Source organism: Pseudonaja textilis, chromosome Z, assembly GCF_049901715.1.
Source record: "Pseudonaja textilis isolate UNSWEBS1 chromosome Z, rPseTex1.2, whole genome shotgun sequence".
NCBI lineage: Eukaryota > Metazoa > Chordata > Lepidosauria > Squamata > Elapidae > Pseudonaja > Pseudonaja textilis.
In genome coordinates this window covers 115,175,275-115,200,704 of record NC_142008.1, presented here as the reverse complement: position 1 = coordinate 115,200,704, position 25,430 = coordinate 115,175,275, and the positions used below count along the sequence as shown (strand labels likewise).

Here is a 25,430-nt window from a genome sequence, read left to right as displayed (position 1 = left end):
AATTTCTTTCTCTCTCTTTCTCTCTACTTCTAATTCTGTTTTCAGTTATGACCCTTTTGTTCAAGTCCATGAATGCCATCATTCTATTTTCCCACATAAACTCTCTGGGGAGCTTCTCTGAACATCTATTGATTTCTCCTATAATTACCTAGGGGGTCTTAGTTATGTAGCTTCTTCTCAAATCCTTGGGGATGTCCAAGGGACAATCCAAAAGAACAAGTCAAGATTGAAAAGTGTTATTAATTGTGGGACCAGAGAGCTATAAATGTAACAATCTCCTCTTTAAGAAAGGATATATATGGAAGCTATTCTAGTTAATGAGATGGGTTATTTTTTTGTTATATTCCATTGTTGCAGACATAACTGGTTCATATATGGTGACACAGGTATTCTCAAAGAAGATGATATTTTTCATTGCAATGATGGCAGTGTTACTGCCAGGACTTACATTCCATATTCCTCAAATGAATGGATGTACTGTGGGGAAATCTCCTCTTATGAAGCACAAATATTTTTTGTCAGGTGATTTCATAATGGCTGGGATACTATCTCAGTTCTACATGATATCTGATCCAGTGTGTTTCAAAAGGCATCCCTCTGAAGAACTGATTGATGAGCTCATGTAAAGACTTTCTCTTCTTAACTGTAGCATATCGCAGACCAGATATCCTTCTATAGTAGGATGCTTGGACTGAGTTAATTAGTATTATTACTTGCAACACAAATTATTTCTCCTGTTTCTTGCCAGTTAGTTCCTTCATTCTAATATAGATTGCTACCCACAGATATTTGTTACTTGCCAATTAAATAATAAACATTTTTATTTAAAAATCCATATTAAGCTTTTCTCATTTACTTACTGTTGTAAAATCATCAGTGCTTTACTCTGTTGCTAATTCAATGTCAACATTTCATGATTTAATGCTTGCTCTGAATATTAAGGAACAATGGTACTATATAGCATTTTGAATTTGATTCTAAACAGGTGCTTCAGCAAGCATGAAGCACAAAGATAGGGTCTTTCTGCCCTAATGTAAGAGGATAATCATAAATGCTTACCTATGCTTAGGATAAGAAAGTTGTGTGAAGATAAAAGAGAGAGACTTATATAGAACATTTACCTTCAAGCATGCTTCAAAACAGATGCTTTACTCTCTCTCACATACACACACAAACACAAATACACCCCCCCCCCAAAAAAAAAAACAGCCAGGGGGAAAATGGAACAGTTAAAGATACAAAACTAGAAATGTGTCTAACAGTTACAGCCAGACGATAATATGATTATTAATGTAAAGCAATTTCTCTGTTTGCTTGTGAAAATTCTATATAATGAATTAACAGCCACCTAGTGAAAAATTGTATTTTTATGTTTTTCCTAAGAGCATTTTCTCTTTCCTCTAAAATAATGTGTTGGACACTGAAATATTTCTGCAGACTATTTTCATTTAAAGAAAATATTTTATTAAATTTCATACTCTTACATTACATCAAGTGTAATTGACACATTGTTCATACGACTGAGTACATCTATAGCATTTTTGAGGCATTTACATGCTTTCCTGAATGGTTGTGTACAATCATGTTTTGTGTGTAGTGTTTAGCTGAAAATAAAGTATATGTAATGCCATATTTTGTAAGAAATGAAATATGTTTTGTCTCTCATTGAAGATTTTTCCTACAGAACTATCAACATATTCTGGCATTGGCTTTAGCTGTAAAAGAAGTCAATGAAAACAACCACATTTTACCCAACATGACTCTGGGTATGCACATCTCTAATAGTTATTTCATGGCGAGATGGACATACTTGGCTTCAATGGAACTTCTCTCAATACAGGGCAGTCTCATCCCCAATTATAAGTGTGATGCCAAGGATAGGGCAATATCTGTTATTGCAGGACCTAACTCTCACATCTATCCCTATATGGCAAACATCTTGAATGTCTACAAGATGCCCCAGGTAAGATTTGCCCTTGATTGAAATGTAATTGGCTGAGGAAAGAGCCTTGAGAGCCAGGAGGAAAAGCCACAGTATAAAAAATGATCTGATCAAAAGAATCTGAGCCCAAAGCAGAAAGGAAATTTGGGAAAGCAAATCAGAATGGAGTCTTCCTTGTGCTTTTGAATGTAAAGGGAGAGGAGGGGGGGATTCTTTTAGACTTGCAAGATCAGAAAACCAAAATCATGAATTCTAAACATTCTTTTATTGTAAGTTTCAGTAACAGAAGCCCACAAGTTGAAATCAATTCTCCCCATCCTTTTACATTTTGAAAGTTATGTTTACAGAGCAAGAAAACAATTGTGTAATTATTTTGTAATTTGGAGATAAAGTGGCAATTCAAACAGAAATGGGGAAAATGTGGGGGTTAGATGAGATATTTTAAATACACAGCATGATACAGTCTGAATCCAAAACAATTAATAGACTATGATTCTTTGACTGAATTATAAATACTTTATAAACGTATTGATACATTTTTGTGCAAATGTTTTCTTACTATGTTTTAATAGCCATATTTATTCATGATTAAGAAATTCAATGTCTTATTATTTGGGAATTGTTATTTTGCTCTTTAAATTGCAGAATGCTTTTCCTTCCTCTCTCTTGAAATTTACTTAATGGCTTAATTAGAGAAGAGCAATCCCATCAGTTAGAATGTGATATCTGGAATTACATGAGAGAATTAAATGTGGTAGGATTGTGGGACATTTAATATCTGAAAAAAAAAGATTTTGAAAAAAATGGTTTTCTTTAAAGCGAACCCAATTGTTGTCTCTCCAATTTTGAATTTGAGTTTTTGAAAATGGAAAGAATGATCCAAAGATATAGCACTTGTTACATTTCAGGACACAAAAGTTTGCTTTTCTACATTTTCTACCCCTGTTTGAAAAAGGGGAGGGAAAGTCTTTGATTTCTAGTATTATTTCTCCTGAGATTGATATAGAATAAAATGGAAAGTAAGAGGCAGATACATGACTAAAATGTGAAATAATTGAAATGAAAAGTGGAAATTTATTCTCTGTGCCTCAAAGGTGCTTTTTCAAAAGGCAACTGGACTTTGTTTTATCTTTCACTTTTCATTCAAGGAGCTTCTTTAATTGGTTGGAAACAAACTGCCAAAAAAGCCAACACAATCCTAGGCTGCATCAACAGAGACATAGAATCAAGATTTCATGAAGACTTAGTATCACTTTATAAGGCCTTGGTTAGACCACACTTGGAATACTGTACTGCATCCAGTTTTGGTTACCATGATATGACATAGTTGGGAGGAAGGGACCTTGAAAGTCATCTAGTCCAACCTCTCACCCAAGCAGGAGACCCTACACTATTTCTGACAAATGGCAATCCAATCTCTTATTGAAAGCCTCCAGTGATGAAGATCCCGCAACTTCCAAACACAAGCTGTTCCATTGGTTGATTGTTTTCAGAATTTTTTTCCTTATTTCTAGGTTGAATCTCCCCTTGACAAGTTTCCATCCATTGTTCCTTGTCTGGCCTTTGGGTACCTTGGGAAATTGCTTGACCCCCTTGAACACTGCTATCATGTCTCCCCTGGTTTTTCACTTCACTAGACTAGCCATGCCCAGTTCCTGTAACCATTCTTCATATGTTTTATGTTCCCTAATCATCCTGGTTGCCTCTCTGCACTTTTTCTAGAGTCTCAACATCTTTTTTACAATGTGATGAAAACTGGATGCAGTACTGTAGGTATGGTTTTACTAAGGCTTTATAGAATGGTACTAATATCTCAATTGATCCTGATTGTATCCCTCTGTTAATGCAACTAAGGATTACATTGATTTTTTTGGCTGCTGCACACTGCTAGCTCATATTTAGCTGGCTGTCAGCTAAGACTCCAAGATCCTTCTCACAGTTACTGCTATTAAGCCTGGTTTTACCCTATATCCCTTTACACTTTATACCCCATATACCCTTCAAAGTCTATATGTGTATTTTTGGTTTTTCTTGTCTAAGTGTAGGACTTTATATTTCTCTACATTGAATTTCATTTTCTTAGATAGGGTCCAATGTTCAAGTCTGTCAAGATCCATCTGGATCATGAGCCTATCTTTTAGGGTTAGCTATTACTGTCAGGTTAGTATCACCTGCAAATTTGGTAAGTTCTCTTTCTATTCCCTCTTAAGTCTTTTTCAATCTTCTGGTAGTTCCAGGTTTTTTGAAAGACATGGTACAGTGTTCTGAGATAACATCTGCCAGCTCCTTTAGAACTCTGAGATGTAATCCATCAGGTCCTAGTGATTTGTATTCATCAAGATCTCTTAGTATTTTTTTTGGCTTTTTTTCAATTTTTATTTGTAGTCTGTTTTTTACAATTATTGTTTTTGGTAGGTTGGGCTATAGTTTCTTTTTGGTGAAGACAAAAGCAAAGAATCAGTTAAACAACTCTGCTTTCTCTCTGTTGCCTGTAACTTCCTTGCCATCTTCTCTCTTTAGTGGACTGACTGTTTCCTTGATTTTTTCTTGTTATTTATATGTTGGAAGAAATCCTTTTTTATTATCGTTTACTTTTTTGCAAGTCTTTTTTTCATTCCAAGCCTTTGCTTTACTGATCATCTTTGCAGATTCTGGCTATCTGTTGAGATTCTGCCTTGCATTTTTTTTTGTACTTGTTCTTTTTGCCTTCCAATTTATTTATTTATTTATTTATTTATTTATTTATTTATTTATTTATTTATTTTGGTTTGTCAATTGCCTTCAAGATAATAGGTATAAGTAAAAACATAGTTATGAATACATGGATACATATAAGAAAAATAAAAAATAAAAATAAAAGAAACAATAGGACAGGGACGGTAGGTACATTGGTGCACTTATGCACGCCCCCTACAGACCTCTTAGGAAAGGAGTGAGGTCAATAGTAGAAATTCTGGTCTACCAGTTTGTGGCACTTTGGTGCAGGCAGGAATCCGCGACTGTGCGCGGTCCCTGCCTGTGTTCACTGCCTGAGTGCCCCGAGCCATTTGGCTTTGGGGCTAAGCCACCTTTGCAGAAGGTGGTGAACACTGGGGGGCTCTGGCAGGGATGAGAGGCATCGCATCTCTCTTCCCTAGCCGGCTAAATCTCCCTCTCCGAAGGCAGCTCAGCGGCGGTCTGTAATGGCCGCCACATAGAAGAGCTCAGCTGGAAAAAGAAAGTGCTGGAGGAGCTTGTAGGAAAAAGTGAAAGTGATCTTTGCTGACCAGGACAAAGTAACAGTGAAAGTATCCTGATATTTAAAACTTACTAAAGATACATCGTTCCCAGACTGAGTAAGCAGCGAATGGATATTAAAGGGAGAACTTTTTTTCTTTTTACTCTCCCTCCAAATGGAACAGCTTTGAGAGAAATTGTAAAACCCGCATTGAAGATATGCTAAATGCTAAAGACTATACTAATGCCAAAGGGATATGGATTTCTAAATATTTAAAGAAAAAATTTTCTTTTGCTGTGAGTGGGAAGGGAGAGGAAAAAAAAATTGAAGTAGAATTTGAAAATAAGAAGCAGACTGCCTAGAATTTTAAAGAGCTATTTGAACATTAATAAGACTTCAAAAAGACATATTTCAATTGGAACTTTGTGACTTAATAGCAACCCCAGAAAAAGAAATGGACAAAGGGAAAAAGTGCTAAAAGAAACAGTTTATCTGGATTGTTTGGTGACCTTGGATCTTTTGGGAAATCTTTTTTTTTTCTTTGTTTAAAAACACTCGGGTGGTTGTTTTGGGAAAAATTTTTCCTCTTTATAATGGCATTATCCTTGGATGAATCCAAAACTGAATATCAAAAATATAAAAAGGAAGAACAAGACTGGAAAGATACTTTGGGCACTCTTTTTCAATCTCTAGAAATGGTTCTTATGGAGAATTGATTGCACAGCAGGACAATCGGGACAAAGAAGAAACCATCTTTGATGAACATGTGATCCTATTTGGGGAGGAGAAGAAAGAGGAAAAGAAAAAAGGGATTTTAAAACCTAAAAAAAACCCCAAAAAGATAAAAATGAGTTGAAAAGTGGATATAAGGTTAGAAAACAACAGAAAGGGGGGAAGCAGAAGAAGAAAAGGGAGGTGGAGAGACAAAGGGGTAAAAGGGGTAATGAAAAGAATAAGCAAGGGAGAAAGGAAGGGATGAGAAGTCTCAATGATGGGAAGCAAGATTTAAAGAAACAAAATTCATTTAGAGACAATGGGTAAATCTAATTGAAAAAGGGATTCTGTAAGGTACATAAGGTTGTGTTATTATAGGCGTTTTTAGAATAAAATGTCTAAGATATAAATGAGTATTAATATGTATGATTAAAATGGTATTGACAGGGGTACTAGCTACATTATATATTTATAAATTTGTTCCTTTGTTATTGTTGTTCTTTCTTTTTTTTCTTTTTTTCTCTATATAATATATTGTGTACCTTTAGGATGTGCTAAACAGAATCCCAATACAAGTTATGTGTGATATTAAGTATTATTAGGTTAGGGGAAAGAGTTAAAGGCGTCATACTCCAATCAATGTACAGGAGAAGTTTTATTTAAAGAGAAAAGATGAATGAATAGTTGAGAACAGACAAAGAATGACAAGTATTATGATTTGAACTGAGATGAGATAAGTAGAATAAAACTAAGAGAGTTAAAAAAAGGAAGAAGCTATATAGAAAATGGAAAATGGTAATAAGATATGGAATGATATATTAAAGGAACATGATTTTTGAAGTGGTATCTGTACGATGAGTTTCAACCCAGGATCAAGCAACTTTCAGAAAAGATGTTTTATGTTTTTATGTTTTATGTCTTGTCTGTTTTTGTATTGGAGGAGAACAATGAAATTGTATAAGACAGATGGATATAAAAAATATATACAATCTAAAGTTAAAGAGATATAATTTGAATAAATAGAAGGAAAGGGAGTAATAAAGAGAAGTTCAGGATAAGATATGAAGATGAACAGATAAGGTAAATATATATACTAAATTATGATTTTATGGAAATGTGATAACTTGGAATAATTCTGTCTTTAAATAAGATATTGTATTGTTTTTTCTAGAAAAGGTTTTTTATGTCATCATATTTTATGTTTTGTTTGTTTGTATATTGTTTTGTAAAATTAATAAAATTTGCTTAAAGAAAAATAGTAGAAGGTCTTTGGGGGTTTGGGGAAGAAACCACAGAGTCAGGTAGAGTACTCCAGACATTGATCACTCTGTTGCTGAAATTATATTTCCTGCAATCAAGTTTGGTGCAATTAACCTTGAGTTTTTATCTATTGTGTGTTCTTGTGTTGTTATGGTTGAATCTGAAGTATTCATTGACAGGTAGGACACTGCAATGTATGATTTTATATACTATACTTAGATTGGACTGAAGGCGGCGTAGTTCTACATTTTCTAGGTTTAGAATTTCAAGTCTGGTGGCATAGGTATTCTGCAATGTTTCTTAAGTTTTCGCGGGTACTTACATGTATGGCATTCAGCTTTGTTCGGGTATTTTCCCACGTCATTGTAGTTGTTCTTTTAAAGTTGTAGCAACATTTCTGCAGAATCTCATCTGCCATCATGCTACAGAAGCCTGATGATGGCAGATTATATATATATATATCTCTCCACTATATTGCTATTGAAATGTATCAAACCAAAGATGAAAACCTCCTAGAATGCATATGGGTCCATATATATATATGGACCCATATGCATCTAGGAGGTTTTCATCTTTGGTTTCATACATTTCTATAGCAATATAGTGGTCCTTTACACAAAGTGCAATTCTACCTCCTCTTTTATGGGGTCTGTTTTTTTTAACAGTTTGTATCCTTCTATCAGTATGTTCCAGTCATGGGTTACATCCCACCAAATGTCTGTTATTCCAACTATATGATATCTACCTTCATGTGTTAATAGTTCTAGTTCACTCTGTTCCCTAGACATTGTGCACTTGTATATAGGCATTTGAGATCTTTATGTCTGACTCCGGATATGTTTCCCATGTTTCCTATTTGGTGTTTGAGTTAATCTTCCTTCCCATCCCTCTTTACTTCATTATTTGAATTGTTTTCTAGGTATTTCTGCTTGGAATTAGTTCCTGGAGATCCTAAAGATTGGTCACTCTCCCCACCCCAGCTTTAGTTAAAGCCCTCCTTATACGTTGAGCCAGTCATTTTCCAAAAATATTATTCCCAGTCTTTGGGTGGTGCAGCCCATCCTTGCCAAAAGCAAGGAGATAACATGATCCAGGAATTCAAAGGGGTTTTTTTGGCGACACCAACCTTATAGGCAGTGGTTTACTTCTGCAATTCTTTGTTCTCTTACTGGATGAAAAAACTACTTGTGCATTTAAGTCTTTGATTTTCTTGCCTAGCTGCTCCTAATCACTCAATATTGTTTTCAAGTCCATTTTTGTTTCATTTCACCCTATGTGTAGTAGTAGAAAAGAATAGTAATTTGTGCACCTAATTATTTTGGTTAGGTTCTCAGCCATATCCTTGATTTTTGCTCCAGGAAGACATCATCTCTCCCTAGATTGTATGTCCAGTCTGCAGATGGCTGATTCTGTTCCTTTGAAAAAAGAATCTCCTATCACCAAGACTCACCTTCCTTTTTTAGGAGGTGCAGTCTTGGATGCTTTTCTGTTTATTGAGTTGGTTAATGTGACTTTTTTAGGGTTATTGGATGATGTCTCTTTTCTAAATGTTTACATGTTTTCTTTAAGGGGGAGGTTGTGGGTCTGAATATTTCCAACTAGGGGGAGAAATTGGTTGCTCAGTTTTAATGGGACAGCCTCTGATTGGGTTAGATTGGGCAGCAGAGGTTTGTTAGATGTTTGCTGCTTCTTTCTTTGATTATTGTGTTTCCTTCTATGTGTGACATACCTCAATTTGTCTTTCTCCAAGGGTTTATCAGCAGGATCAAATTCTCTGGGAGTTTTTTTATTCATTATATGGTTTGATTTAGGCATAGCTTTCTTGCATAGGTTGGAGTTTGGCTAGAGCTACCTCTAGATTCCTTACTTTTTCCTTTAGCAGTTCACATAGTTTACATTTAATGCATATATAATTTGGGTGATGCATATATAATTTGGGTGCTCAGTTTTAATGGGACTGCCTCCCATTAAGCATAAGCACATACATGAAACGTATATGGTAAAACACAATAGTATCAGTCACCTGTTCCATGATTTTGTTTCTTTTTGCTGGTTCTTTTTAGGGTAAAAAGTTTTGTATCTTCTTTTTCTCCCACATCCTTATTTCTTTTTTCTTGTTTATCTAGCTTGTTTTTTATTTACCCTTTTCTTCCCTTTATTTTTTTTAAAAAAGTTGACCTCCAATTCCTCCCTACCTTATTATTTAAGATTTACCTTAGTTGATTGAACTTTATTAATCCTATTCTTCCTTGATTTCTAACGTTCCAGTCTTGTCATTATTTGCCTATTCATTTCTATTTTATTTTCTGTCCTGCGTTTATTTCATTCTCTATTGGGTTTTTCCCCCCTTCCTATTGGGATCTCAAGCTTAATTGCTGCTTTCACTTGCATCATTTGCTGCTCTGGCTTCTTCTCATTTTCTCTGTCAACTCCCTTCTGTCCTTTGGTGCTCGTGTCTTTTCAGCATTGTCTCTGCTCTGGTCAGTTCTCTTCACCTGCTGTTTAGTTTTCTGGTCGGCTGTCTGGTCTGCTCCACTCACCTGTCACTCAGCTTTAGAGGTCAGATATCTCCAACTCCATATGCTTCTGCTGCTGTGCTGTCTGATTCTACTGCTATGATAACCTCTTCCAATGATTCTGCTGCTGCTACTGCTGCATTTCTCCTACAGGGATTTTGCTGCTGCATTTCTTGCCTCTCCAATTCTCATTTTTCACAGCCACCAGTTCCCTATGCTGGATGGGTTGCTCCAGGTCTTTTGTCCTTCACCAGATAGGCCTCTGGAAAGGGGTGCTGGGCTAGCAGGAGGTGGGAGAGATGCTGGCCTTGCTGTCAAGGGAATGTTGATCAAGTCGTCCACAAGTCTTCCACTTGGAGCAGATCACTGGAGAAGGCTTCCAGGTTGAAAGGACCCGGGGGGAGGGCTATGGTAGTCAGCTGCCTCAAGTTTGCTAGGCCCTGGGGCCTGAAATGCCTGTCTACACCTGAAGCTGGACTGCCTAGATTGGAGTATAGGTCTAAGCAATTACTGAATACTTTGTGTCCCACCGGTTTGCTGCCTCATTCAGCCTCCCTTCTTGTTAGCTGATCAGTTGCTGGTTTGCTGCTCTCAGTTGCCTCTTTTCCAGCATTGGGCTCCTGAGCTGGATCTATTGTTCTATTGCTAGCTGCATCTGACTCAGCGTGCAGCCATTCATTTGCTGCACTGCCTTTATATGATATTGTTTCCTCCCTAGACATTTTCAAAATTAAATCCCTCAGACATCTCCTAGAGAAGCGGATATGGATTTCTCTTGGACAATTGTTGCGTCTGGCGTAGCTTGTGCTAACCCTATATACCTCATCAAACTCTTTAATTAGATCATCTTTTTCCTTTCCTAACCATTCAGCCAATATTTCTGCCATCAAAGGTTCCAATTCTTCATTTTTTGCTTCCGCCACATTCTGGAACCTTAAATACGCCATTGCTTTGTCCATCTCGAGGTGGACCAGAGAGTCTTCCGTTTCTCTAAGTACATTTTTAAATTCCTCATCCATCCTTTCAAAGTTAGTCTCCATGCGTGTTGTTCTACTCTCTATATCTTTTATTTTCACTTCATTTTTCTCCATGGCCTGCTGTAGAGACCCTATCTTACCCTCCACCTTCGATATATCCGCTTTCATTTCAGCCTTCAGTTTCCCAATCTCATCTTTCAATTCGCTTATATCTGCTCTAGTTTCATTGTGATTTTTAATCATCATTTCTTGCATTTTAGATATAGCTTCCTGCAAGGATAATAAGGAAGTTTGTATATTAATGTTGGGGACATTAGGCTGCTTTTCCCCTGTTAAGGACTCCTCAATAGTTTTTTGAGTTGTTGGTGGGGTGGGTGTCAACGTAGTCGATAGGGTTGGGGTAGCCTTCCTTCCTGTTTTTAAGGCCATAGTTGTCGTGGATGTCATCTCTCTAAGTATTTGTTTTTGTTGATGCACAATTTTAGATATATTATCCCAAATCACCATTCAGTGTTTGGGTCTTGTATTTGAAAATCTATTCGCGTATTTCAATTTAATATCTCACTCCACAGTCTTTTCCCCTATATCATAAATAGATATCTACTACAGTATTCTAGTCTATGTAATAAGAAAATTGGTCAACAATAGTACGTCAATTAACACTTTAAGGCATTAATCTTAAATGTCTTAAGTAGTCTAAATAATTTATAAATAGTTTATATCAACAGAGTTTATCCCTCTTTACTATTAATACTTACAACAGTAATCTCTTAACTGTATAATAATAGTATATCCCCCTCTTTACCCCCCCCCCAAATAAGTAGAATTATGTAAGGTATTTAGGAGATACAATAGGGAGGCAGGGGGCAAGATAATAAGAGAAAGGGTAGGAGAGAGATTACCACAGCTTCAGAAAATCAACAAACAAAAAGCAAGGAAGTCATCTTAAAGAGAAAATAGTGCCAAATTAGTAATATTAAGTAGTACCACATAATAAAGAAAGCAAGTTGGGTGAGCTAAAAGTCCATCTTCCAGCTAGAGGATTCTTTTCAGCCTTCCAATCAGCAAATGGTGTAATGTGCTGACTAATCTGCAGTCCCAAAACCGTCTTTCCCAGCCTTCTGTTCGCCTCTGCCTTCTTCCTCTTGCTGCTTCTTCTTTCTTTGCTTTCCAACTTTTAAATCAACATACAAATCTTCCAAAGTCCAATATAATGCTCAGTTTGTCTTCTCCACAGTATTAAATAGATGTAATAGTCATGTTGTGCTCAGATCTGAGGATTCATAAGACTCAATCAATGTCAGTATTCTTTCACCTCCGTCGCCTCCCTCTTCTCAAATAAAGTCAAAAAGAAAGGTCCAAAAGTCAGATGAAGCCCCTCACCAATTCCGGACCTCCAATCTCCTGGTTTTAGCAATCTCCCTCTTTTCCCAGAGCTTTCCTTTCACAGGGTAAATCTGTGCTTTCCTTTTGTGCTTAGGCTTTTCCGGTCTCCATTATAATCCTTTCATTTTCCCAACTGCTTTTCTGGCCGCTCTCCGCCCGACTTCTGAGAGGTGCTAATCACAACCAGGAGAGAAGAATTTATGCTGTCATTCTTCTGTCATTCTGCTCCCTTCAGTCTTCAAAGAATCCAAGTTATAAACCGTTTCTCTGTTCCTGTTACTCTCGACCTCGCAGGCTGTCACTACTTTGCTTATTCACTCAAGTGGCAGACCGGATTTGCAGCCGCCATAGAATGACAGCTCTCTTTTGCGCCGGGCTCGGGAGCTTCCCTCTTCACTGTCAGGGGGTTGCCTTCCCCCTTCTACAGCTCGAGGTTCTCCACGTTGACACGAACCTCTCCGGGGTTCGTGTATCCCTGGGGGATCGCTCCTGATGCCAGAAAGGTGTTCAAAGACTGCAACAGTCTTCTTCACCTCCATTCTCCCTGTCCTGCCACCGAATTCCGAAGGAGGATGTAGATGCCAGATATATCAACAATTATAGACCAATCATTTGCTGCACTGCTGTTTTGCTGGCATTTTTTCCTTAACCCATTTTCTTCTTTTCCTTTATCCTTTCTGTCTTCCTTATCTAACTTTCTGCTCCTTTTCCCTCCTTTTTTTCCTCTGCATATACTTTCCTACTTAATTAGTCACGTCTCTCTCCATGATCTGATAGTGCCTCCTCCTCTGCTGCCATCTTGGAATACTCTATAAATAGCTTGGAATACTCTATAAATAAAGATATTGGGACTCTAGAAAGAGTGCAAAGAAGAGCAAGTAAGATGATTAGGGGACTGTAGGTTAAAACATAAGCAGAACAGTTGCAAGAATTGGGTATATCCAGTCTAGTGAAAAGAAAGATTAGGGGTGACATGATAGCAGTGTTCCAATATTTGTGGGGTTGCCACAAAGGGGTCAACTTATGTTCCAAAGCACCAGAAGGTGAAACTGAAACAATGGATAGAAATTAATCATGGAGAGAAGCAATCGAGAGCTAAGGAGAAATTCCTGAATGAGAACAAACAACCAGTGGAACATCTTGCCTTCAAGGATTGTGAGTGTTCCATCACTGGAAGATTTTAAGAAGAGACTGGACATACATTTTTTCTGAAATGATTTAGGGTCTCCTGTTTGAGCAGGGGATTGGACTAGAAGACCCCCAAGGGTCTTCGACATGACAATGATGATGATGATGATGATGATGATGATGATGATGATGATGATGGTCACAACTGAAAGAAGCTTCTTGGATAAGAAGAGAAACATCTTTCTCAAAGAAAAACAAAGTCTTTTGGACTCATGCTGGAGTCCATCTTCAGGAAACTTCTCTCTAGCAGATTGTGTGCCATTCTCTGTGTGGTATTTATATTGCTTGTTGTAAGTGGCTTTTTAGATGTTGATTGGGGTTAATTGATGGCTGGCTTTTAAGTTATTAGCTGTCATTAGTTTTTGCTGCACAACCCTCAACTTCTATGTCCTTGATGGGCTGGTAATAAATCAGTACTCTTGTTGAAGACCAGTTGCCTTTTGAATGTCCAGTTGCCTTTTGAAAGAAAACACCTTTGAGTCAACTATGACCTAAATAATTGAGAATCTCCATAAACATTCACTCTGGCCTTCTAAAGCCAGAGTGATGTGACTTGGTGTATAGCAATATATATCCATATTAGAATGTATATTCATATGTATCCACATTAGAATGCAGGAAGTTTATGAGATGGGAACTAAGCAAAGCTGGAGAATGGGTAGGGTGTACATTGAACACAGAACAGTGTTGTTGTGTTGTTCATCTGATCTCATCTGCACCTCACCATGACCTTATTGCTTAATATATTTTTTCTGTTTCCTATCAAAAGAATGATAATGAAATGTTGGGATATGTTTCTTTCCTAAAACTGAACCAAACCATTTTACTCTTTAATATTTCTGGTCCATTTTCAGTATAATATGGCCTGAATTAATGCATTTCTGAGATCTCTGGCTTTGTACTTATACTTCAATAACATAAAGACTTCACATCAGTTCTTTCTGAAAATAATTGGATCTTGGTTATTATGGAGGACCACACACTATTTTAAATTAATTTTTTTTTTTTTAAATAATGAATATTTCATTTTGGAAAACCATGTTTCTTTTTTTCCTATATTCAGCTAATATATGGGTCTTCTCCAACGACAGTTGACAAGATACAAACTGTTTTCTTTCATCGTTTTTTCCCAAATGGTGACCAACAAATTATGGGTATTCTCCACTTGTTGTTGCATTTTAGATGGACATGGATTGGACTGATTTCCCAACCTGATGAGAGTGAAAAGAGATTCATACAAGATACTATTACTTTGTATTCTCAGAAGGGTATCTGCTTTGACTTCATAGAAGAGATGGCCAAGGAAACATTTTCTAATGATCTTTTGAATGTCCTTACAGATTTTCGCAAAACATACATGATTATCATGAAGAGCACTGCCAATGTTGTTATCCTATATTGTGAAAATCAGGTCACTATATTTTTTAGAATGTTGCCCGATGTTGAAATACTTGTAGAGACTTATATTGAGGGAAAAGATAAAGTTTGGATAATGCCAGCCCAGATGGAGTTTACCTCAGTTGCATTTCAAAGAACAATGGCTATGCATGCCTTCAATGGTGTTATATCTTTCAGAGTTTCTTCCAAGGAGATCTCTGGATTCAATCAATTCCTTCAGATGAGAAACCCAACTTCAGAAGCAGAAGACTATTTAATGAGAGTGTTCTGGGAACAGGCTTTTGAATGTTATTTCCCTAAAGATAAGTTAGATGAAGATAAAATAATGTGCACTGGAGAAGAGAAGCTGGAGAAACTACCTAAATTTGTATTTGATACCACCATGAGTGGGCAGAGTTACAGCATCTATAATGCAGTCTATGGTGTGGCACATGCCTTACAAGCCATGCTTTCCCTCCAGTCCAAATGCAAAACAAGGATAGAAATTGGGAGAGAAATATTGTTGGCTCAAAAAGCATGGCAGGTAATAAAATAATAAATGAATATTTTCAATTGCTGTTCTATCTAATGCAATAAGCTTTCTGACAAAGGTTATGGCCAATGAGAATGCTGGAGTGATAATTTTTAAGTTTCTTGCCACTTTATTTTTCCCTTTTTTTGAGAAACATTTGTAATTGTGAAGATATAACAATGCTACAAGAATATGGAAGCAAGAATTAAGACACAATAGCATGTCTGAGTTTGGCAGAAGTTCAATATATCTGTGGCAGTGAATAAATATTTAACAAACAATTATTCTATTAATTTGCTCAATCATATTAAATGAATAACCTTTAACTTAATACTACTGATTCTTTTTACTTTCTATTCCTTCCTTCCTTCCCAATAATTGTCTGCCTCTGCTTCTGTTTAGCTCCATCACTATTTGAGAACTACCTCATTTAATAACACTGCAGGACAGAAAATTTCCTTCAATGAAAATGGGGATTTAGAAACTGGATTGGACATTATCAATTGGGTTATCTTCCCAAATGAGACCTTTGTTAAAGTCAAAGTTGGAAAGATTGATCCAACAGCTTCGGATAAGCTATTCACCATTTCTGCAAAAGACATCATCTGGCCTGCCATGTTTAACCAGGTATAGCCTGCTCATATTTAAAACTCAGAACTATTGTTTTGAATCCTTTAAATTGTTAAATTGAAAACTGCAAAAGTGAAGAAATAGAGGTAGTCCTCGAATTATGGTAGTCCTTGAATTATGACCACAATTGAGTCCAAAAAATCGTGTTGCTAAGTGAGATACTTATTAAGTTTTGCTCAATTTGATGACTTTTTATGGTACAGTTGTTAACTGAATCACTGTCATTTTAAAGTAATTTGTTAAATTATCTGGTTTCCTTTTGACTTTGCTCATTTTCTTGAAGTTCTAAAAGATGATCATAAGATCCCAGGGCCCTGCAACCATAATATATACCAGCCACTTGCTGGAAGGACTTCCATGGGCCTGTCCCAGATTATCCAGAGCCCAACTAGTAATAGTGGTCACACTCCCAATTTGGTGTTTTTTTCAGAGCAGTGTCTAAGTGACCTAGAATTGGTAGACCTGTCCTTGGTCCCCTTGTAGTGGTCAGATCACAGTCTGGTGGCAATGAATCTGTCAAAAGCTGCATACCCCTGTAGGGAAGCAGGACATAGTAGATTGGTCTGCCCCTGTCAACTAATGGACCCAGATGAGTTCCAGGAGGATCTGGGGGTTATAACTGCAGATCTATTATGCAATTCAGCTGAGTTTTTAGTCACTATATGGAATAGGAAGGTGATTGAGGCTCTGAATAGGATTGCACCCTTGTGACCTCTTCTCACCCATAGACCTCTCTGTGCCCCGTGGTATACAGTGGAACTGAGAGTAATGAAACATATGAGGAGACATCTAGAGTGCCACTGGCAGAAGGCAGGTGATGAACTCGATCGAACATGGGTAAGACCTGCTACTAAGGCCTACCTTGTGGTGATTCATGAGGCGAAGTATAAATACTTCTCCACACTAATTGTGTCTGCAGATAATCACCCAGCGACCCTCTTTAAAGTGAGCCGTCTCCTTCTAGGCAAGGAGGAGATTGAGGTCCACCTGATGGGGTGCACTGAAGAATTTGCAGATTTTCTGGAAGACAAAATCACTTGACTTCATTCTCAGTTAGATGAGGCGTGGTTGCTGATCCAATGGAAGCTCCTGAGGCAGGTTCTTGACCTGTTATCTGGGGATGGTTTACCCTGTTGCTCCTGAAGAAGTTGACAGGATCCTAGGGAGTATGTGCACAGCACCTGTATTTTAGACCCATGTCCCTCCTGGCTTGTGAAAGCTTCCCAGGAGGTAATAGGTGGGTGGATTCTGGCAGTGATTAATGCTTCTCTACAGAAGGGGACAGTGCCCCAGCACTTTAAGGAGGCTGTGGTCTGCTGTCTTCTTAAGAAGCCATCACTGGACTCCACCCAGTTGGATAATTTCTGACCTGTCTCCAATCTTCCCTTTTTGGGGAAGGTTGTTGAGAAGGTGGTCGTGCAGCAGCTCCAGAGTTTTCTGGATGAAACAGATTACCTTGACCCGCACCAGTCAGGATTCAGGTCTGGATTTGGGACATAAATGGCATTGGTCGCAGTTTTGGATGATCTCTGGTGGGAGCGGGATGGGGGTTGTGCATCCATCCTTGCTCTACTTGACCTCTCGTTGGCTTTTGATACCATTGACCATGGGATTCTCCTGGGATGGCTTCAGGGGATGGGAATGGGAGGCCTTGTGCTGTCTTGGTTCACTTCCTTCCTCTGTGGCCACTCTCAGTCAGTGTTGATAGGAGAGGAGAGATCCAACCATTGCCATTTACGGGGTTCCACAAGGCTCAGTACTCTCTCCATTCCTATTTAACATTTATATGAAGCCTCTGGGTGAGATCATCCATCACCATGGACTGAGGTATCACCAATATGCTGATGATACTCAGCTGTATGTCTTGGCCTGTGGTGAATTAAATGTTCCTTCTCACAGTGCCTGGAGACTATTAGGGGTTGGATGGGGAGCAACAGGTTGAAACTAAACTTTTGCAAGACCAAATGGCTCTGGGTTTGGGTTTGTTGGCTCAGGGAGAATTACCACCTTTAGTCTTGGATGAGGTGGCACTACCCCAAACAGACCCTGTGGGTAACCTAGGGGTTTTCCTGGACTCATGACTCCTGTTCAAAGAACAGGTGGTGGTCATGGCCAGCATGCAGGCTGTGCAGTTTGCACAACTGCAGGCTGTGCACCAGTTATGCCCTTTCCTGGATCAGCAGTCCCTATTCACAGTCACTCATGCCCTGGTCACTTCCCGTCTTGATTATTGCAACACACTCTACATGGGGCTGCCCTTGAAGAGCATCCGGAAGCTTCAGATGGTGCAAAATGCAGTGGCCTGCATTTTATGCAGAACCCCATGTGCACATGTGTCACCTCTCCTGCAGGAGCTGCATTGGTTGCTAATTTGTTTCTGGGTGCAATTCAAAGTACCGGTTATCACCTTTAAAGCCCTTCATGGCTTGGGTCCAGGTTATCTAAGGAAACATCTCTTGTCAGTCACATCCACCCGACCCATTAGAGTGAGGAGGCAGGGAATGTTGCGAGTTCCACCTCTGAGGGAGATACACCTGGTAGGACCCAGAAGAAGGGCCTTCTCTTTGGTGGCTCCATCTCTCTGGAACATCATTCCCCCAGAGATTAGAATGGCCCCCACTCTAGCTCTCTTCCAAAAGGTACTGAAGACCTGGTTTTGGGCCTTGGGAACCCAGAGAGGGATAGAGCCCATCAGGTGCATAGTGTGATCTGCTGTCGGCAGGGAGGGGGATGGGAGTTAGTTTTTGATTTTCTGTTTTTTCTTTCCCACATTTTGTTCTATTGTACTTTACTAATTTATTTTATTCTTTTTGTTAGTTTATTGTTTTTATTTTTATTTTGTTTTAAATATGGTTTTACATTGTGTAAGCCGCTTCGAGTAGCCATGGGTGAATAGTCAGCAATATAAATAAAATAAATAAACTAAAATAAATGAAAAATATACAAACCACTTGCCAAGCATATTGATTTTGATCAGCTGACCTTGTGGATACTTCAATGGTCATAAGTGTGAAAAATAGTCATAAGTCACTTTTTTCAGTGCTTTTGTAACTTTGAAGTGTTGAAGTGAACTATTGCAACTTGAAGATTATCTGAAATTACCAGGAAACTAAAAATACAAAAATTGAAATATGTGTATAATATATTTCCTGATATCTCCTCGTGAAATCTCTTTGCTTTTAGCAGAAATTAATCCAATACCTAGAATCTTTCCTTGTTGGCATTGCAAGGTTGCCTAGTTATAATAGATCTAGGACTAGATTGTCTAGATTTTGAGACACACTAAAATAATTAAAGCTACATATGACAGAATTGGTGTGAAAAGTTTAATGCATTTTGTATGTGCTGGGAGATTTCCCTAATAAGGATATGTTTTGGAAAATCCATGGTATGTTTCCCAATAGTGATACTGAATCAAGTGATATCAAGTGATATTTGGTGTTGTGAGTTGTATAAATAAATGCATGTTTACAAATACACATATAAACAATATAGACAGAGAGAAACAGAGAGGGGGAGGGAGGGGGGAGAGGGAGGGAGGGATGGAGAGACAGAGACAGAGACATTTATCTTTCCATAAGAAAAGGTGGAGTAGGAAATATATATTTACTGACCATTTCAAAGTTAATTACTGACCCACCCCCAATTTCCTGAGATAAAGGAATTATCTCCTACTTTACTGCAATCTTAGGATTGAAAGGCCTATGTCAATTTGAATATTCCCCAAGAAGATGGTTTGAAGGCAATCAATTTAGGGATGATAATACTGGAAGACATGATCTGAATACCAAGAACAGTATGATGGATGGGTGGGTGGGTGAGTGGATAAATGGATAAGTGGAAGGATGGAGGAATGGATGGCTTTCCCAAGTTTTTAATTTATCCCTAAAAGGGGAAGAAGAATGATACATTTATGGCTCTTAGATTGCTTCTTTTCCCACAGATACTTGAAAGACATGACCACCCAAAGGAAAGCAATTGATGCTTACCTTCCTGGCACGGAAGGCAAGGAAAAAAAGAAAGGGGGAATCCCATGTCAAGGTCCATGTTAAACGTGGTACAAAGAGAAAACCTCCACATTGCTGTGGAAGTAGAGAAAGGAATTGAAACAAAGGGTGGGTGAAGGTAATTCTCAATTTCCAGAGAATTTATGCAGGGAAAATAAATTCTTCTGGATCTTTACATTCTCCTAGCCAAAAGATGCTATCTTCCTTGGTCTCCAGTTTATAGTGTTCCTATCCCCAGTTTTGATGTTAGTTCTCACTTTCTGCTGTAGTTTATTACAATTACTCTAAACCAATTGATTGTGTGACACTTGTACGCTATTATTTAAAAGTAAAATTCACCCAGAAATAGAATATTCTGATAGAAAATTGTGACTTTTCATAAATCCTGCTTTGATTTCTTGATAGATTCAACCTATTTCTGTATGCAATGACAATTGCTATCCGGGTACCAGGAAGAGGAAAATAGAAGGAAAGCCATTTTGCTGTTATGGCTGCATTCCATGTGCAAAAGGGAAAATTTCAAACCAGATGGGTAAGACTGGCTTTGTGAAAAACTATTCAGACTCCTTACACGAACTGTGATTTGAAATGCTAATATTTAAAACTCATAAGGGAACTTTTAATATCATGATTGAATGAATGACATTGCTTCTTAAATTTAAGAATGAAAAGATGTTTCAGAGAATCCAAAAATAAATGAGCTATTCAGGTTGTTGCACATTACTGCTTCTGATTAATCGGGAGCAAAACTATGAAAAGATAAGCCTAATGAAAATATTTTTCTACTGTAGAATGAGGGATTTTCCCAAGAAAGATAGAAAAGAGAGGAGTGGAGGGAGGGGGAGAGAGAGGAGAAGCTATATAAAATAGGAACAGGATAGAATTATAATCATAAAGCAAAGTGTAAGTATTAGACATTCAATATTCATACATTGTGGCACTAAATATAATGTGCATTAAACAGGCTTTTAAATTGATCTCATTAATTAACTCTTCTATTAATTATCTGTTCCCCTATATTACTATTTTTAAAAATGGATCTTAATGCTTTATTTTTCCAGATGCAGTTGATTGTTTCCATTGTTCAGAAGATCAATATCCAAATAAGGCTCAAAATCTATGTATTGTAAAAACTACAACCTTCCTGTCTTACAGTGAGCCACTAGGAACCACCTTGGCCACTGTTAGTCTCTTCTTTTCCTTCATCACAACTTTGGTGCTGGGTGTCTTCATTAAAAAGCAGGACACACCCATAGTCAAAGCCAACAACAGAAACCTCACTTACATTCTTCTCATTGCTCTCCTCCTTTCCTTTCTTTGCAGTTTACTCTTCATTGGGAAACCTGACCAAATGAAATGTCTGTTGCGACAAACGGCTTTTGGCATCATCTTCTCGATAGCCCTTTCTTGCATTTTGGGGAAAACAACCATTGTTGTTATTGCTTTTATGGCGACTAAGCCAGGCTCCAAAATGAGGAAATGGGTGGGAAACAGGTTGGCCAAAAGTATTATCCTATCTTGTACCACAGCACAATTCACCATTTGTACAATGTGGTTGGCAATTTCTCCTCCATTCCCACATTTAGACATGCACTCCATGGCTGAAGAAATTGTCCTAGAATGTAATGAAGGTTCAGCCATCATGTTTTACCTTGTCCTTGGCTTTATGGGGTTCTTGGCTTCTATCAGCTTCACATTGGCCTTTCTAGCCAGGAAGTTACCTGACACCTTTAATGAAGCCAAATTTATCGCTTTCAGCATGTTGGTCTTTTGTAGTGTCTGGATATCATTTGTTCCAACCTATTTGAGTACCAAGGGAAAATATATGGTGGCTGTAGAGATCTTCTCCATTTTGGCTTCGGCATCTGGGTTACTGGGCTGCATCTTTTTCCCAAAATGCTATATTATTATTTTTAGACCTGATTTGAATATAAAGGGACAGTTAATAAAGAAGTGATTTAGAGTTTGCTTATTTTAATTATGTGATGCATTAAATGTACCCTGATTCCAACAGTAAAAGTTAGACTCATCTCATGCCAGAATTGTTGACTTACTAACATAAATATAAGCATACAACCTCAACACAAATTTCTGTAAAATATCTCTTACACATAGTAAAGAGGAACATTTATATGCAGAAGTCTATAATCAGGAATTAATTATGAAATTCTATCAAATAACAGTAATTCTTGCTTCCTTGAGAACAATTGCTACTGAAAGGAATAAATACTGTACTACAGTACATATACTGTAGTACAAGCATCTCAGATTTTGAAAATATAAGAAATTTCACTGAAATTACAAAAAATGGAGGACAAAACTTTGGAAATAATTTCATTATTCTTCTATTGCATGAATTGGAGAAAATTTCTGATTGGTGAACTGTATATCAGGCTTAAATATAATGCTAGTAAATCCATTGCAATTCCCAAAGATCTCAGTAGTTTATAGAAACTGGCCAATTAAGCTTGGCTTTACCACAAGACTATATGCTATGCTGCTAAAAAGGAGAATGGTAATTATTGTTGGAAAAATATCTAAGAAACCAAGGAAATGGGAAAAAGCTCATGTCCTTGCAGATAAGTAGCATAACAATGAATGAATTAACAGAGTAGGACTGAATGCTACGAGATCCACAAGCATATGATAGCTTATGTTTAACTGGATTCAAATATTTTATCAGCATACAGTATGCCAATCTGAAACACAATTTTGAACTGGTTGTCAAAAACAATACTTTTCTACTTTCCACCTGACATATATCTTCCTGTGTATGGAGATGAAAATGGCAATAAGCAATTGTGTGGTCCTTGATGTGGCATTCTGAAATACCTAATAATAGTGATTGACAAATTGGCAGTTCATGCTGATTTCCAAATTATTAAAATGTATAGCTTAATCATTCAACTATCAGGATTTAGACTAATTGTTTGGGATAACTAAAAAGGATAAACGTTGTGCTTTGCAATAAAAATATGTTGAAGAATACAGGTGACTAACATGTTTGACTCTCTTTATACATATAGCCCAATTATGAACTGATCTCACAGTAAAAAAAAAAAAAGACAAATAGCACAATATAGCTACATTAGAAATGCAATCACCCTGTTGCTCAAAGATGACTCCAAATATAAATAAAGAAGAATGGGAGTTTATAATATGAGGGGTCTTCTTCTCTTAGCATTTTACTTCAACATTTCCCAGAACAAGCCATGATTTAATGGCCTTCTTAAAAACCACCAAATTATGAACATTTCAGTTTTGACAGCTATTGTCAGGGTTCCAACGTACACCTCAAACAGAATCACAACTCCAAGACAGGCATTTTCCTCAGTTTAAATGTACTACAGATGTCATATTGGCACTATATTAGCAGCACTAGCAGTGCCAGGCAGCTAGCCAGCCAGCCAGCTAGCCATCATTACCTGCCTTCCATCACCCTGCCTGCTCTGGGTGAGTGAGGGCTCTGCAAGCTCCTGTTGCCACCACTGCCAGCTGCCCTGACCTGCCCAGGCTTGCCCAGCCTGCTTCGTTTTGCCTTGCCCAGCTTGCCTCTTCTCGCCCACCTTTGCCTGCCCACCCTTGCCCACCCAACCTCACCTCAGTTTGCCCGGCCTGCCTCACTTCTTCTGCCCTCGCCCACCTGCCCTCCCTCACCCACCTTCCTCACCTCATCATGCCCACCTCGCCCGGTCTGCCTTCCCTTGCCTGCCTAGCCTTGCCACAGCTTGTTTGTCCGGCCTCACCATGCCTTTCCTCGTATGGCTGCCTTGCTTTGCCCACCTGACTTTGTCCACCTGATGTTTGCCCACCCGGCTTTGCTTCGCCTGGCCTTGCCCAGCCTGCCTCACCTCACTTGCCCAGCCTCACCTTGTCTGCCTTGCCTCACCCGGCCGATTGATGAGGAGGCAAGCAGCTATCCCTGCCAGTCACCTACCTCCTCCTGCCATGGCTGCCACTAACCCTGGTTGAGTGCTGACTCCTGGACCACACAGTTGTCCTCACTGCAGCAAGCTCTACAGCAGGGGTCGCCAACCTTTTGGACTCAGAGACCACCAAACTTATAATTTTAAATCCCATGGATCAGAGACCCTGGGAAAATTCCCCCAAAAAGTCCACAGGAAAATTCCTCACCTCGTTCTTTTACCAATCAATCATTCTTAATTTGGGATTGCAGTATACCATCTCCAGCTCCATTCTCAGGAGGAGAGAGAGAGAGAGAGAGAGAGAGAGAGAGAGAGAAACTTTTGGCTTCATACAAGAAAATAGCAGAAGCAGCAGAAGTGTTTCTCTCCCCCAAACCCCACCAGAAATTAGTCTTTGTGAGACTTGTCATGCCGATGGAGGACTCTTGGAGCAGGATGCCTTGCAGGGCCCAAAGACTCATTTCTGGCAAAGTTTGGGGGAGAGAAAGAAAGGCCTTTTCTACTTTTCTTACATGCAGCCAAAAGCAGAGAAAGAAAGAAGCAGAAAGAAGCAGCCCAGTGGCCAGGCGAGGTGCATGGGGTGAGTGGGGCAAGTTCCCCCCTCCACCCTTTTCCCCCTCCACTACCTCATTGTTATGTCCTGAGGACTCTAGGAGTTCTCACTCAGGTCCACTCACTTTGTGTGGGCATTATTACCCTTTTCCTCATTGGTTGATTCCCCGCAGCAGCCAGCTATAAAAGCAGGCTGCGGGGTCCAACCAGTTGCTGATTGCTGCGAGCCAGTTCCAGGCGTGGCAAGCACAGTCAGCCCTTTATTGTTATAATAAAGTATTGTTGCACTCATGCTCTGGTTCAGCCTCTCATTGCTCAAACTTAACACTGGCGACGAGGTGGGATGGCGACCAGAAGCACCATGCAACCGCTGAGTCACTAGTCACCCGATCCGCAGCCCAGAGAGAGCGATCGGTCGACTACAAGAAACACTGACCGCAGCCAGAGAGAGCGGTCAGCCAACAAGAAGCGACGTTGATCCGCAGCCAGAGAAAGCGGTCTGGTTCGAAAGTTAGAAGCGTCTGTAGCCGCTTGTTAGCCCAGCTACGGGGGAAAGTGAAGCACTGCGAGCCGCAGTCGCTCAGTATTAGGCGCGAAATTCAAGCGGGTGTCATTTGAATTTCAAACCAAGAGACACAGCACAGCGCTGTAGTAAGTCACTAACGCCCACACTGGCGCGAATCTAGACACCTCCAACGGCTAACAGCCAACGTGGTTAACCCAGAGAGAAAAGAGAGGATAGCAAAAAACCTCTCCAGAGCTGATTTCACTTGCAACCCCAGGCGCCCGTTGTCCCCAGAGATTTTTCCGCAGGTAGCCCAGCCGTTCCAGCACCATGAGTTCCAACCCAGTATTCCCAGCGTTCAAACCAGACGAAGAGAAGTGGGAATCGTATAAGAACCGCTTCAACCATTACATCGATGCGGTCGGCCTGGCGGATGCGGAGAGCATCGGAAAAATCCTATTTCCTAATCTACTGCGGAGCCACCGTTTACGATACTGCCGTAGCACTCGTAGCTCCTAGAGAGTTGAAAAGCGTTCCGTGGTCCGAGTTGCTTGAGATCCTCACTAACCACTACGCTCCCAGGCCTTCACAGATCGCCAGGAGGTTCACTTTCCGTATGAGGAAGCAATCGAGTAAGGAAACCATCAATCAATATATGGCGCCCTCAGAACAGCAGCTCTGCACTGCGGGTTTGGAACATA

At 39.0% G+C, this 25,430-nt stretch overlaps 1 protein-coding gene across 1 annotated transcript; it reads left to right on the top strand.

The window, feature by feature from the left end:
- The first annotated feature begins 422 nt into the window (after positions 1-422).
- LOC113449901 (vomeronasal type-2 receptor 26-like) lies at positions 423-21,703 on the top strand. The gene is made up of 6 exons (XM_087917267.1): positions 423-622; positions 1,786-1,963; positions 14,264-15,121; positions 15,512-15,736; positions 20,152-20,278; positions 20,808-21,703. Exons 1-6 carry the CDS (start codon positions 423-425, stop codon positions 21,701-21,703), a joined length of 2,484 nt encoding a protein of 827 aa, XP_087773393.1.
- The last annotated feature ends 3,727 nt before the right edge of the window (positions 21,704-25,430 follow it).